Below are 16,212 nucleotides of genomic sequence, written 5' to 3' on the forward strand. Positions count from 1 at the left end.
GTTCGAATGTCTACGTTGGTGTGAACGTTAAAGAAGCCTTGACATTTGGAGTTTAAAATAAGAGTAGGCCGTGGCACCGCTGTCCCTCAGATCACCAAACTGCATGGCGTTTGCCCGTCTTTATGTTCTCCGTCGGAGCAGAACAGTAGGATATTAAACCTATTCTTCCCAGTTCTTACGCGTTCTGTGGTCTTAAACACCTATCTAGTCGTTCGGATGGGACGAAAAACCGAGGTCCCGTGTACACATTGGCGTGTCCGTACAAGATCCCTTGACAGCTGGAATTCGATATAAGAGTAGGCAAATTTCCCTCATAGCACAATGTATGACGTATGCCCGTCTTCATTAGCCCAGTTCGGAGCAGAACAGTAGGATGTTAAACCTCATTTCATTTCCGTCGCTATTATCCTCGATCGGCTTTGCTCAATTGCGTTTGAAACACGTATTCATCGTCCTCTAATCGTGATGGGATTGTGTGTGTGTATGTGGGGGGGGGGGGGGGGTTAGGGCTATAGGGCCTCTCATCGTCGTAATCCGTAGGACATTAAACCCCATTTTATGTTCTTCTCCGAAGATTAAGAATAGTGCAGTGTCCCTTTAAGTATATAATATGTCAGTAGTGCCCAGTTATGTCACGCCTCACGCGGGCTCACGTGACCTGCATTTTAACATACGACACATCTGGGTATTCTAAGCCAAGGTTTACATAGACATGTTCTGGTATTTCACCGAACAACAAGAACAAAACAAAGACAAAATTTCCCTTCACTTGACATTAAACTTCACATTTAAAAGAGAATCTGAATTTACCGAGAAAATATAATATTCGCAGTAAACTGTCATTTTTCTTTTATCTTAAGGTTTGGTTTTATGATGTTTTCACGTTGCTATGACAACTCGTTTCACAATTTTGCATTTTAAATTCGGCACAACCAAGTACATGCATTTTGTATTTAAAGGGACATAATGCTAAAAAAATAAAAAAAATAGCAGGAATCAGACGGATAATTCTCTTCCCTATTGCTTATCAATATTAAACCATGACCGTTAAAATGTTTATAAACATTCCGACGATCTTAATGTGTATAACTACAAAGGGCCCAACATATTACAATCATCTGATAAAAATATTAAAGGGTGTCGACCATCTCGATGTTTTGCTATTCCCGATCAAGGAAATGTATAGGGTATGGAGTCAATTTTTAAAGGTATTTTCTCTTGTGCATGCCTATTTAACTTCCGATTATTCCGCCCCACAATCTACTGTGTTTGGAAAGTGTGGATATCTAGAAACTAAGAAAAACGAAATTTAGAGTTGTTGCTTCCGGACTGATCCTACTGCTTGCCTAGAAAGTTACCACGGATGTTCCACCCTGGCCAAAACCCGAGAACCCACGCACGCATTGACGTGCACGTAAAATAACCCTCAACCCTACTGCTTAGCCATATGCCTATCTCCAATATTCCAGTTGGTGCAGAACAGTGGGGTGGGTGTTGTTCAACCCTATTTCATTACCTTGACCTCTGGTTTGAATCGTCAGTAAACCAGTATAACCTAGTGCCCTACGATATGTTTATAATATAAACAAAGATTTTAATATAAATATAATACTGGTGATAATATGATACCACGTGGCTTTATATCATCATGTTTATATTAAAACACGTGTCAATATTTTTATAGACAGGTTTTCAAATATATTTATATAGTTTAACAGGTTATGAAGGTGTAAATTACAACCACGCCATGTACGTAATTGCTATACCTGCAAATTACAACCGCGTCATACTCAGGGCCGGTTTATGACACATTGGGGGGTTGGATGGCTGAATGGTTAGCGTGCGCGCGCTGTATCATAAAGTCTGTCATTGAGTCGACTGGCGTGGTTTCGAATCCCCGGTTGTACGTGACAAGGAGTAGGGTCGCCTGTCCAACCTCGTGGGTTTTCTCCGGGTCCTCCGGTTTCCTCCCACTGTTAAAGACCCCTATGCGCAAGCGAATTATTGAAATAAAATTAAACCACATGTTTGTCCCGAAATGACTTAGTTTGTGTCGAGTGGACGTTAAACCCCATCTCTCTCTCTCTCTCTCTCTCTCTCTCTCTCTCTCTTGGCACATTAATTGACCAACTGCCCTAAATTGGGCACTGCTCTAGAAACGGGCCCCGCAGCTCACCAATTTAAATTTTCCAGGCAATGTGACAGAATGCTGCCAGGTGTGGCTATTTTTTCATATCCTGTTGCTGCAGTGTATTCATATCCTGTAACAACCGGGGAATCGCGGTGGCTAAGTGGGTAAGACGCTGGCTCGCTAGCCTGGAGGTCGGGTATTCGATCTCTGCATATGGGTCGACAAAGTCATCCAGATTTTCCGGCGTGGTTCCCCCTTGTCAGTGATGCAGGACGGAGGGCCTGACAAGTACAACTGTAAAGTCGTTCGGATAGGACGAAAAACCGAGGCCCCGTGTACACATTGACGTGCACGTAAAAAATCCCTTGGCAGCCGGAATTCGATATAAGAGTAGGCCGTAGTGCCGCTGTCCGGGCACAGATTTCCTCAGAGCACACTGTATGGTGTATGCCCGTCTTCATTAGCCCAGTTCGGAGCAGAATAGTAGGACGTTAAACGCCATTTCATTTCATTTCTGTAACAGCCGATCATACAGTTACTATAACTGGTAGCTGGAATTCGATGTAAGAGTAGGCCGTAGCGCCGCAGTCTGGCCAAAAAAAACAAAAAAAAACCATCCCTCATAGCACACTGTATGGCGTATGTCCGTCTTCATTAGCCCAGTCGGGCCAGAACAGTAGAACGTTAAACCCCATTTCATTTCCAAAAGTCTGTCGTATTTTAAAGAGTTGTATAAAGTTGTACTTATTAGTGGGGGATAACTCGCTTACTAGCCTGGGATATAAAGACCATTAAACATACATTATGCTAAAGCTAAATCTGCCTATTAATTAGACATTAATTAAACATGCATTATGCAAGAGCAAAATCTGCTTATTACAAGTCTTTCTTTAGGCCTGAAATGTTATCTAAATTATCAATTAGACATTAATTAACTTATCCAGACTATAATAAACTCTCGATGTCAAGGCTAGCCTTCGATGTTGGCTGGATTAGATTCCTATATGCCGCTAACGGCCATTGATAATTAAATCAAAAAAAGTGGATAATCGAGACTATGCTGTTTATATTAATGATTTTAGTAATGATGACCGAGACTATGCAAAAATTTCACCCGCTTCTTTCTCGGCTCATAGTGGATCAATTTGACTGAAATTTTCAGCAAATTACCTTTAAACTATCTAGTTTTTAACTATTATAGCGAGAACTGCCATCTCTTTATCTTATCTCCCATAATGTATCTTTAACTTATCCAGACCATTACCAACTCTCGATGCCAACGCTAGCCTGTGATATTTATTGGCATATGATCCGATTTGCTGCTAAAGTTTCATTCGTGATTTAATCATGGAATGGATAATCGAGACTATGCTTCTTATCGTACCGACTTTAGTAATGATGATCAAGGCTAGGCCGAAATTTCAATCGCTTAATTCTCGGTTCATAATGGATCAATTTGACTCAAATTTTCAGCAAATTGCCTTTACATTATCTAATTTTTAACTATTATATTGAGAACTGCCAGCTCTTTATCTAATCTCCCATAATGTATCTTTAAATAAATTGTTTATAAACTGTCATTATCTTATAAGTCAGTAACTAAACTTTACATCAAGTTAATATTCATCAGATACAATTATGGCAGTTTGTTTTTGGGCAGAATTAGTGGCGAGTGTGAGACATGGTTTAGTGTAGCGAAGAATTAATAGTTCGCAAGATACGAATGTGGAAATCATAAAACATGATTTTCAAACCTTTATTTTCATAATATTGATTAGTACCATATCATATCCCTCATATAATATCATGGCTTCACCCTCACATAGTACCATAGCCTAAAACTTACATGACACCAAACCTTAACTCGCACATAATACAGTCTAAATCTCACATCATACCATAGGCTACCTACTATATAATACCATAGTCTTAGTGTCACATAATAACATACCCTAACGCTCGCATAATACCAGGGGGGTGGATGGCCGAATGGTTAGCACGTGCGCGCTGTATCATAAGGCCTGTCATTTGAGTCAACTGGCGTGGTTTCGAATCCCCGGTTGTACATGACAAGGAGTAGGGTCGCCTGACCAACCTCGTGGGTTTTCTCCGGGTTCTCCGGTTTCCTCCCACTGTTAAAGACCCCTACGCGCATGCGAATTATTGAAATAAAATTAAACCATGTTAGTCCCGAAATGACTTAGTTTGTGTCGAGTGGACGTTAAACCCCATTTCTCTCTCTCTCTCTCTCGCTCGCTCTCTCTCTCGCATAAAACCACGAGGCCAGAACTGACCAGAGTTCTAATATAAACCTATCCAATGAGGCGGATAATAATCATCCAGATGGAATTTATACATTTTTTCAGGTCCAGGATAACCACGGAAATAGATAGTTGTACCTTTGGTCAGGTATCCGGTCCACCATCCAAACGATCCGGATGACACAATACTGTGATCACAACTCATCAAAACTCCAAAATCTATAAAAACACTCTCGTGAACAATAAGTACATCACGAGCTAGAAGATTCCTCTCCACCCATTGAATGTCATCGGAACAGACTATAAATACCGGATTGTCCAGCATTTTCTTAAATATTTCCATTGCTTTGTCGAAATATGTCTTCGGAGCAACCGTTAACCCTAAAAACTTAAAAAAATCGCCTCGTCGCGCATGGATTCCAACTTTAATTCGAGACGTGGCGTTTAACCCTTTAAATATCGCCTCCACTCGATCGGCTTTGTCTTTTTGCAGCGTGAATTCTTTGCGAATTTCGTCTGCAATTTTATGAAAATATTTCCAGGATTGTACATAGCCATATATGGAGATATTTGTTGAACTGTTGTTTACATCTACGACGCTTTCTGTATAAATGCCCTGGTTGGTGGTATTTCTGAAGACGCGGTTATCCAGACGAAACGGAGAAACCGACTTAGTGCTGTTGATTTCAAATAATTGGAAGATGGGATCTGCTCTTGTCCAGAGCGGTGTGTGTTTTAGTGATGAGCCAATCCCGCGCAATGACGCGTAATTAAACATATGATTTCCCAATCGACCATGATCCATAAAATAAAATTCGAGATAAAGTTTATCACGTGACTGATGATCGTCACATGGTAAATATCGCGGACTCTTTGACAAAATGTTGTCATCATATTGTATATTTCGAATCCGCGGTTGAACGTTAAGTATCGTTGAGTTGTTTAGTGGTCTTATGAGAATTTTATACATGCACATCATAAACATAGAACATAGTAAAAGTACTCTAATTTGGCAACTTCTTGTAGTAAACTTCATCATAACCTGTCTCCAATCTTGTTACTTCACAAGTCTGTTGCTTTTGTTACTTCACAAGTCTGTTGCTTTTGTTACTTCACAAGTCTGTTGCTTTTGTTACTTCACAAGACTGTTGCTTTTGTTCACAAATCTGTTGCTTTTGTTATTTCACAAGTCTTTTGCTTTTGTAGCTTCACAAGTCTGTTGCTTTTCTGTTGCTTCACAAGTCTGTTGCTTTTGTCACAAATCTGTTGCTTTTGTTACTTCACAAGATTGTTGCTTTTGTCACAAATCTGTTGCTTTTGTGGCTCCACAAGTATGTTGCTTTTGCTGCTGAACACGTCTGTTGCTTTTGCTGCTGAACACGTCTGTTGCTTTTGCTTCTTCACAAGTCCAATATACCACCAATCTGAAAATGCTGACGTGGTTGTTCTATTTAGTGGTGATTTTTACTCTCTTATCGCAGTTCTTTATCCAGAGACCGCAATAATTTGGTGCCGTTAAAAAAATCAGTCGAACGTAATAGGCTTCCTTTGAATCCTATTTAAGTCACCCATGCCTCCGCGCAAAATAACTTTTTGAAATATTGCAGGTTGCAGAATCCAAAAAAAAAACCAGATACAGTGTCTTCAATTGCATGCAAAATTAACAACACGCATTTGTTGACTACTTGACCAGCCCAAATGAGGTGTGTTTCTTAAGTGTCTTTTTAGATATTTTATAAATAATTATGTGAGTTTTTTGAGGGCCTTTAAAGGTAAAGTCCACAGCTGTCGATAAGTAAACGTCATAATATTATACTTCATTGCAATTGGTTTAGGTGTACCATCGTTGTAAGCCTAATATAATATACAACCAGCTGTTATGCTTGGTGTAAGCTAATGGTTTAGTCAATATATCACTTCCGGTAAATGTCACGGAATATAATTTACGTTTCTGAAAAGGTAAATGAAACTTCTTTTCAGTGATATTCTGTGTGATATCCGGAATATCGTAGTATGAGCCGTATTTTGACATTTAAAACCCCACCTACCCCCCTCCCAATCAATTAAACATACATTGTGCAAGAGCTAAATCTGCCTATTGCAGGTCTTTCTTTAGGCCTGAAATGTTTTCTAAAGTATTAATTAGACATTAATTAACTGATCCAGGCCTTAATCAACTCTCGATGGCATCAGATTTCTTCGATATTAAATAGATTAGAATGGTTCAGCGATACTTTGATTTAATCAAATATGGAGGACCGAGACTTAGCTTCGATCAACCAGTACGGTGGTTGAAATTATTGCACACGTCTGTCAAACCTTCAAAGGCTAATATCTTCGCTTACAATAGAGTAATTTGAATGAAATTTTCAAATTATTCATTTTACATCATCTACTTTCGAACTATTATAGCAAGAATGACTAGTTCTTTATATAAATCTTACATAATGTATCTTTAATAGAGTTTAATAGCGTACACCTTTTCAAGCTATTTTCTGGCACATTTATATTTACATACCTTGAAAAAAGATCAAAGTCCCCACAGTACTAAAATTTATTAAATGTATTAAGTGAGAGGAGGGATATTTAAAGTAAAAAAAAACGATCTTACTAAGAAATTCTCGATATCTGTTCATATAATGTAAATTATGTTCTTGCACATTTGTGTTACATACCTTGAAAAAAGAACAAATTAGAGATGACACTAACATGTATTAAATGAGGGGTGGGGGGGGTATTTAACGTCCAAATACGAGCCATAACACAAAATACAAGATATCGGAATGCATGCCATTAGAAAGGTCCGAATACATTTTTAGAATTGTAAAATATTGTAAAAAATGGTTAAAGCAGATATGATTTGGATCGTCCGAAATCTGTTTAGTGAGGGGTGGGGGTATTTAAAAGTCAAAATACGCGTCTTAATACGAAATTCCGGTATACTTCACCGGAAAGTATTTGTCTATCGCCCTTTGAACATACGAGTATTAGATACTTTACTGGGACATTCATGATTACATGATTTAGAAGAGATAAAGCCCTCTTTCGTTTGCTCAAAGAAATATGTCGCTATCAGACAAAACCTAATTTCTGAAAATAGACTACTTTCAATTTATTTTATTTAATGCTAGATCAGACTAACCAATATATATGTATATATATACATTACAGGGGCGGGGGGGGGGGGGGGTCAGCACCATAATCACTAGATTGTCGTCCTACCCTATTTATCAGTACTTTTCTTTTAAGGTTTTTTTGTTGTGTTCTTTCAGTTATGGCGAAGAAAGCACAAGTGAAAAGTATGGCCGCAAATGTGTACATCTTCCTCATTGTCGCCTTCGTGTTTCGAAAATGGTTGCGCCAGTTTACCATAGATATAATATACGTCATCTGTTTATCATCTCTGTATTGTTTTGTTATCAACGAGTTTAAAGGAGCCAACTCACTAATATTCTGGACCTAGAAATTGACACAAATGGGTCACAACGCATTTAATAATGTAATAATATATAAACTGATTTACATTTAATTGTTTCTGTTTTTACTGTAATTTCTAATCAGTTATGTTCAGCGAAATACGCCAGAAGTCTCAGTCGAATGGCAATCTATAGCATCTGGTTATTCCAGTCTACACCGATAGTATTTATTGCGCATACTCTCCAGATAAGAATATGGCGTCATCGTTTGACATAACTTGTGGAATATGTCTAGCCTCGTTGTTCGTGTCACTTGTTACAAACGGTGGCGAAACGCATTATGGTACACGATTCGTGTACCAATGGTAAATTGTTTATTTTGTCTTAAATATTGGATATCAGAGGCCCATCTTTTCCCGGTAAAATCACAACATCGATGTTGATTTAAATTGACGAATAATTTGTGTTTTCAATGTCGAAGACTTTGGATGATAGCACGTTAGAGACTAAGCTCCTTTAAATATGCAAAAATGCAATTTCCTAAACCAACTCTGGTGATAACGACATATACAATGCCGGAACTGTCTTGTTGGTGAGTAAACGTCTTACCCACTGATTCACCGTGGCTCCAATGACATAAGGTTTAGGGTCTTACTTTTCTTTGCCGACCGGGATAATGAAGACGGACATACGGCATGCATTGTGTTATGAGGGACATTTTGCTACGGTTATTTTACGTGTACACGATACCTGTTTTGTTTTTTTTCGTCCAATCCGGTAGACAAGACTCTGACCCTTACCAGGCCCTACGTCCTGCACCCATCGCGCCGGAACCATTTGTTTAGCGAGCCATTGCCTTATTCACTGAGACACCGCAACTCTCCGCCGTGGTTCAAAATGCAGTTTCGGATACCGATCTTTCAAACAGGCCTTAAATACGAGCACTCCACGTGTGTTTACAAACTTTGGAAGAAGAATTGAATAAAATTGACTAATATTTTATATAGTCATTTATCTTCGTAATAGTTGGTATATAAGCTGCATGTTGGCACTCGCAATTTTTTCAAGTTACTGAACACAATAGAATTTATTATAATGTTCCTGCAGATTAATTTGTTCAACCTTTTAGTTACAGAATTTCTCCGAAAAGATTTGATAATAAAACTAGTTTAATCTTGCCCAATAAAAGCAAATTATAGGGGTGGAGTGCCAAGGAAGAGCTGATGCATCGGAAATAACACTCACTACAAGCTGATTGTCAGATAATTTCTTAACTGTGGGTGCATTCCTATATTTTTCTTATGGAGTAACTTCCCTTTATATATCACGTGAGCAAACCAAGATGTCTGCGCCCATTCGAAATGAATTTCGTAAACAAATTGACTAAATAGTCATAAATTACCGACTTTTTGTAGTATATTATTGGCCTGGAACTAACATTTACTGTCTGTTATAACATTAGACTATATCATACAAAATACAAATTTATCGAAACAGTCTCTCTCGGGTAAACGTCATACTTACAGGTATTTTCTACTTCAGTACTTGACCTAATAATAATCTTCTGAATCTGAATCTGAAGGGTTACGTTGAAGCGACCAATTCTGGCTTTCATTCATTCATTCATTAAATCGAATGTCTTACTCTTTTAGTCTTTACTGTAACATTATCATGATATAATCTCGGGAGGGGTTGTCGAATGGTTAGCGCATGTACGTTGCATCATGACATAAGGTCAGTCATTGAGTCAACTGTTGTGGTTTTTCGATTCCCCGTATGTACTATGTGAAAAGGAGTAGGGTTGCATGTCCAACCTCGTGGGTTTTTTCCGGGGCCTCCGGTTTCCTCCCACTGCTAAAGACCTCTAGTGCTAAAGACCCCTACACGCAAGTCAATTATTGAAAGAAAATTGAACCAAATGTTAGTCCCAAAAAGACCTATTTAGTGTTCAGCCGATGTTAAACCCCATTTCTCTCTCTATATATAATCTCCCCTACAATCGATGCATTGCATGGCTTGCTAAACACTTTCTATACATACTAAACATTAGTTTAGAATAATGATCACTTGTATGATTTAATGACAAAAATTGTCATTGCTAAAAGACCAAGGTTCAATGGTTCATGTTATTGGTATCAGCTTACCGGTCACGTTGTTGCCTGAAATCTGGATTATTTTTATTAAATTTTTCGACATTTTTTGCAGAATAATGGAGTCTGGAACTAATGAAGGCTTGCAAGACGCTGTGCAAAACATTTCACAAAATACTAACAATAATGACATAATTTCACAAAATACATCTTGTGATGAGGTTATGGTAATGCCAATGGACTTGAATTTACAGTCGTGCGATGAAATCAATGAACGTGCAATGGAAGAGTCGTGTGTCCAATTATCCAATATCAGTGTTTCAAAAGACAGGGAATTAGGCTCTGATTTTGATGGCATGGTAGCATCTAATGAGGCCTCAGCCAATGTTACGGATACAGAATCTCTTCAAATCAGTCAAATGTTGACAAACTTGTCACAGACAGACGCACATTTTAAAAGTCAGCAACGTGGCGATCCAGACTTAACTTTAGTAGAAAAATACAAAATAGCGCATGAAATATTGTCGAAAAATCCGTCAAAATTCCTAGAACGATTTCATGACTATTTGAATTTAGAAGATTTAAATTATTTTGAAAAATTCTGTGGGAATTATGAAATTGACTTTTATGTTACACACATTAAGCAGAATCTTAATAAAATTACCAGTGCTAAAATTGTTAAAAATCGTCGATATTCGGCGATGCAGAAACTGGTTAGTGAAGGTGATTATTTTAGTGAAGATGAAATGAAATATCGTGATCCATTATTATATGAAGAGATGGTGGGTCAATATTTGACCAGTGATGAAATACAGAGCCGCGTCGATAAAACAGATTTAAAATTCTCCACCATTTTACTTAAACATATTGATCAACTGGAAGAAAATAAACTTTATCATCAGCAGAAAGAATCACAGGTTAGACTACTTTATAATTATTTGTAATGAATTCTTTTACTGATGCAAGCACAGCTGTCTAGTCATTCGGATGAAACAAAAAAAAACCGAGGACCTGTGTATACATTGGTGTGCACATAAAAGATCCCTTGGCAGTCCAGGCAAAATTTCCCTCATACATGTAGCACACTCTATGGTGTATGTCCATCTTCATTAGCCCTGTCAGAGCAGAACAGTAGGATGTTAAACCCCATTTCATTTCATTCACAATTCGAAAATTGAATCAACTGGCATAGTTTTGATTCCCCAGTCGTACGTGACAAGGAGTAAGGTCGCCTGTCCAGCCTCGTGGGTTTTCTCCAGTTCCTCCGGTTTCCTCCCACTGCTAAAGACCCCTTTGTTCAAACGAATTATTGAAATAAAATTGAACCATATGTTAGTCCTGAAATGACCTAGTGTTATGCACGGTACCATATAGTGAGCTCACATATTAATGTTTGGTGGGTGAGATATAGTTTTGATATTGTTTGGTGGGTGAGAGATAATTTTGATAATGTTGGGGTAATCTAGATATGTTTAATCATGTTGGGGGTTGCATGTCAGAGAATGATGGGAGTCTAACAATGGATATAATATACCCGATATTGTTTAATTTCTTTGTGTGTATTTTAGGAAATTGATCAAGAAGAATATGATGACAAGATAGATGAAGGTCAGTATAAAAAAAAAGAACTGGACTGATGAAGACGGTCATATGCCATAAAGTGTGTGTGAAGGAAATTGTGCCCGGACAGCAGCACTACGTCTACAGCCTACTCTTATATCGAATTCCAACTGCCAAAGTATCTTTAATGTGCACAGCCCATGTGTACACAAGACTTCACTTTTTTGTCCCATTTGAACAACTATATGTTGTCCCTGGCACGCCCCTCGGTCCTGCACCATTGACAAGGAGGAACCACGCTGGAAAATCCTGATGAACTTTCCCAACCAATGCAGGGATCGAATACAGGACCTCCAGGTTAGCGATCCAACATCCTACCCACTGAGCCACCATGACTAAATTGAAGGATATTTTTAAAATTTGGTTTGAGAGGGGCAGGGGTGGGTCAATGAGTGGTCCATTGCATGTGCTTTAGATCATAAGGTATGTCACTGAGTCGTCAAGTTGTGTGATTTCAATCCCCAGCTTATGCGTAACAAATGGTAGAGTCGCCTGTCCAACCTTTGTAGGTCTTCTGCGAGACCTCCCGTGTCCTCTCATTGCTAAAGACCAGGGCCCTGTTTCAAGAAATTTTAACTAAAGATAGAATCAAAATTTTAGTAGATACATGTACTTTAATTTTAATTGGCTAAGCACTAAAATCAATCTAATATTATCCAATCAAATTACTAAAATTTAGATTTTTATATTAGTTAAAATTTCGTGAAACAGCTGGGAGCAGTTAACTTATTAACTGGTTAACGCACAAATGAGATTAACGCGTTAATTCATTTCTATTAATGCATTAATCTCATTTGTGATGTCATTATATGCATATTTGGACAGAAAATCGTTATACAGACCCATGAAGCGACCTAATTCATACAAAAAATCTCGGTCGCTCTAGTTACCTGTGCCGGATCATGTGTCTCCGGTTGAAATAACTTTGTCTCCAATCTCCGACTCCGGCCTTGCTCTCAGGCCTGCTATTGACCCTATGCGTAAGTGATTTATTGAAATAAAATTGTACATATGTTAGCCAAAATGACTAGTTGGTTTCGATTTCCCTCCCCCCTCCTCCAAAAATCTGTAGACCTCATTTTATGTAAAATGCATAAACCATCATCAGAAATTGAACAACGCACTTCAGTTGATTAGTCTGGACATTGTGAGCCGGTATTATAATTCAGTCGATAAGTCTCTTCATTATGAAATCTTACTCTCAACTACCATAAAGGGGCATTATGGGAGATTAGATGAAGAGTTGACAGTTCTCGCTATAATAGTTTAAAAAATACATAACATAAATAGAATACGCTGGAAATTTATGTCAAATTGACCCATTCTGAGATATTAGCGATTGAATTTTAGGCCTAGCCTCGATCATCATTACTAAAGTCATTACGATAAAAAACAATGTCTCGATTATCCATTTTTACGTTTATTTTTTTTTCAAACAATGTATTCCAATCCGCAAAATATCGCAGACTAGTGATGACATCAAGAGTTGATTATAATCTGGATAAGTTAATTTATGTCTAATTAATAATTTAGATAACATTTCAGGTCTAAAGAAAGACCTGCAATAGGCAGATTTAGCTCTTGCATAATGTATGTTTAAAGATGAAATCATTTCCTTGGCTTAGTAATAGAATCGTAAAACATGTTATAGAGAGAGCGAGAGAGATGGGTTTAATGAGACAAACCCGGTCTTTTCTGGACTTACATATGATTCAATCTTATTTCAATAATTCGCTTTCGCGTAGGAGTCTTTAGCAGTGGGAGGAAACCGGAGGACCCAGAGAAAACCCACAAAGTTGGAGAGATGACCCTACTCTTTGTCACGTACAAGTGGAGAATCGAAACCATCTTGACTCAATGACAGTCCTGATAATCCAACGTGCACATGCTAACCATTCGGTCAACACCCATCCCCCCCCCCTTCCTCCATTGAAAAGACTGCAGTCTTAACATATTTTGGTGAATGAGGCGTTAACTGCCAATTTGCAACCAAAGCAACCATTACTTACCATTGCTGTAATAAATCTTCTCCCCCCCCCCTCATATATTCTAATAATCTTACCCCACCCCTGACCCGGCTATCACCCCTCAGTGCACCAAATGACAACACCACTGCAAAGGTGACCAGACATGGGACAACAGCCTCTAGACTTGTTTCTAATGATTTTATTTAATAATTCTAGATAAACCTGATGAAGATGATGATGAATCAGAACTAGAGAGTGATGAGGATGAAAAGCCTAAAATACCTGAACAAGAAAAACAACAACTGAAAACAGAATTTCTTGAAATCATGCAAGAAAAATTCCTGTCTGGTGAAGATACAAATTTTTTTGATTACAGGTAAAAAATAATTTATTCAATTCGTACATGTGTTATTGATGAGTAGACTATATCTAGACGTGTTAATTGCTAAAGACACAAAATAAAATAAGGTTAACATCCTTCTTTTCTGCACCAACCCGGGTGATTAAGAAGGGCATATGTTGAGCAGTGTGGGGACGAAAAACTGAGGTCCCGTGCACACATTGGCGTGCACGTAAAAGATCCCTTGATAGTTGGAATTCGATATAAGAGTAGGCCGTAGCTCCGCTCTCCATGCAAAATTTCCCTCACACCACACTGCATGGCGTATGCCCATCTTCATTAGCCCAGTTCGGAACAGAACAGTGTGCTATGACGTAAATCTTGAACGTACACTGGAACTGCAGCCAAGCGATACTCTTATTTCATAATCCAACTGTCAAGGCTTTTTTTTTTTTTTTGCGTATACAGTGGAGGTCGGGGGTTCGATCCCTGCATTGGCCGAGAAAGTTCATTCAGATTTTCCGGCGTGGTTTCCCCTTGTCAGTGATGCAGGATGGAGGGCCTGACAAGGACAGCTGTCTAGGCGTTCGGATGGGACGTAAAACCGGGGTCCTGTGTACACATTGGCATGCACGTAAAAGATCCCTTGGCAGTTGGAATTCGATATAAGAGTAGGCAGTAGCGCCGCTGCCCGGGCAAAATTTCCCTCATAGCACACTGTATGGCGTATGCCCGTCTTCAATAGCCCAGGTTAGGAGCAGAACAGTAGAACGTTAAACCCCATTTCATTTCATTGCGTGTACAGGGGACCTTGGTTTTTCATACCATCCTAGCTACTAGACACTGACAAGGGGCAATCAAACTGGTACTTTCTCCATCAACACCAGGTTCAAACCCCAGATTTCCTATTATTTGTCCAGGGCATCAAAAGATGACAATGTGAAATCAATAGAATTCAATGCAAACTTTAAATGGCAATAATAGATTGAACTAGAAATTGTTTTTGATAAAAGTCACTTTTTAGCCATGTGGTTTACGTATGTGAGTTACTTCCCTTGTTATGTTTTGACTTTTTTTTTCCCGCCGTCGTTCCCTTTCAGACTGTAACATAGCATTCTATTATTACCAGGCGTGTGTCCAGGGGGAGGAGGGTGTCAGGACCTACATTCATCGAAATAAACGTTTGAAGCATGGCTGCCGATTTGAACTCATTCCACCCAAAGTATCCACTGAAGTCGATGTTTATGTTTTATTTATTTTTTCATTTTCAGTGAAGTTGATAAAAACAACGAGTATGATTCCCTTGCAACCATTGAACAAGATGAACAGGAAAAATATTTTGATGAAGATTAAAATTTTATTAAAAATTGCCTACACATTAACATAAACAGTTCATATGGGCGGTTTATCTGACGACCCCATTTCACTACAAAGAGATACACTGTCAAAAGTGAAAATGGACGTTTTTGATTTTTGTCTTAATAATGAGTAATTTCTCCACCAATCCTCAGACATTCAGCAATTCGTTGTGGCATGCCCCTAATCAACCGTCCGATCACGATTTGGGGCAATCTGACCCACACCTCTTGCAGTGCCGCGGTCAATTCTTGCAGTGTTGTCGGTTGATGTTGACGAACACGTCTCCCGATCAAATTAAACGTAACACACTAAAGCAAAGATATGCTGAACAGTAAATCTTATGCAAGAACCGATAGGAAAGCCAACATGGATAGGATAAACCAGCAAGCGGCAGTTTTCATCAACCCTTCCTTGAAGTGTCAAATTTGACAATGACCCCCCCCCCCCCTACCACCCGCCCACGTGAATGGCGCTATTGCATGTCGCACATGACGCGCAGTGGTTCTGTTGGGGCGATAAGTTCTTAATCTGTGAACATACTCTCAAAGCATGTCAAGTGTCCGTGACTATTTATCATATCGCAACCTGCATAGGTATTTGCATTTCAATATCCCCTACTTTTTTTGAAGAGTATATATACATTGTATATATATAGGGAGAGTGTGGGAGAGAGAGATATGGCAGGGGAGGGGGGAGGAGGCGATCAATTCTTTCAACTATATACTGTTCCTGCATCACTAACAAGTGGAAGCACCCTGAAAATATCCGGGGAACTTTCAGTTGTGTAGGTCGGAAAGTCTAACAAGAAACCCCATCTAGCCGTTCATATGGGACAAACAACCGAGACCCCCTTGTATACCGTGGCATGTACAGAAAGGAATCCAGTTGGAATTTTGAATATGAATATGAATTAGCAGGTCGGTGAGTCTAAGAACTATACCGGTTGGCATGTTCGTTAATGATACATTTGTTAAGTTTTTAATAAAGAGTTGGCCATTATTGCTATAATAATTCAAAAACAGATGATA

The 16,212-nt window shown here is 38.7% G+C and overlaps 2 protein-coding genes across 5 annotated transcripts; one reads left to right on the top strand and one right to left on the bottom strand.

Annotated features, from left to right (window-relative positions):
• Positions 1–4,432: 4,432 nt before the first annotated feature.
• Positions 4,433–8,375, bottom strand: LOC126821349 (galactoside alpha-(1,2)-fucosyltransferase 2-like). Its single transcript, XM_050549760.1, has 3 exons — positions 8,359–8,375; positions 4,884–4,970; positions 4,433–4,622 (listed from the first exon to the last, which is right to left on the bottom strand). Exons 1-3 carry the CDS (start codon positions 8,373–8,375, stop codon positions 4,433–4,435), a joined length of 294 nt encoding a protein of 97 aa, XP_050405717.1.
• Positions 8,376–9,139: 764 nt separating this feature from the next.
• On the top strand, positions 9,140–16,183 carry LOC126820610 (coiled-coil domain-containing protein 97). 4 transcript variants are annotated; one of them, XM_050548687.2, is made up of 5 exons: positions 9,140–9,334; positions 10,014–10,815; positions 11,467–11,506; positions 13,702–13,861; positions 15,097–16,183. In XM_050548687.2, the coding sequence occupies exons 2-5, from the start codon at positions 10,018–10,020 to the stop codon at positions 15,176–15,178; spliced, it is 1,080 nt and encodes a 359-aa protein (XP_050404644.1). In that variant the 5' UTR covers positions 9,140–9,334; positions 10,014–10,017; the 3' UTR covers positions 15,179–16,183. The 4 variants fall into 4 exon arrangements, with proteins under 4 accessions (XP_050404644.1, XP_050404643.1, XP_050404645.1 ...); XM_050548686.2 differs by having other exon boundaries at positions 9,140–9,315; XM_050548688.2 differs by having other exon boundaries at positions 9,158–9,178.
• The last annotated feature ends 29 nt before the right edge of the window (positions 16,184–16,212 follow it).

Source organism: Patella vulgata, chromosome 5, assembly GCF_932274485.2.
Source record: "Patella vulgata chromosome 5, xgPatVulg1.2, whole genome shotgun sequence".
NCBI classification, from domain to species: domain Eukaryota; kingdom Metazoa; phylum Mollusca; class Gastropoda; family Patellidae; genus Patella; species Patella vulgata.

Excerpts from the sequence above, each read along its gene's own strand:
- LOC126820610 (XM_050548685.2), top strand. The coding sequence starts at position 9,508 with ATGGTTAGCGCATGTACGTTGCATCATGACATAAG. Across the intron at positions 9,543-10,013 it reads ACGTTGCATCATGACATAAG|AATAATGGAGTCTGGAACTA; the intron begins GTCAGTCATTGA and ends CATTTTTTGCAG. Across the intron at positions 11,507-13,701 it reads TGATGACAAGATAGATGAAG|ATAAACCTGATGAAGATGAT; the intron begins GTCAGTATAAAA and ends TAATAATTCTAG.
- LOC126821349 (XM_050549760.1), bottom strand. Across the intron at positions 4,623-4,883 it reads ATTCGCAAAGAATTCACGCT|TGTTTTTATAGATTTTGGAG; the intron begins GCAAAAAGACAA and ends TGTTCACGAGAG.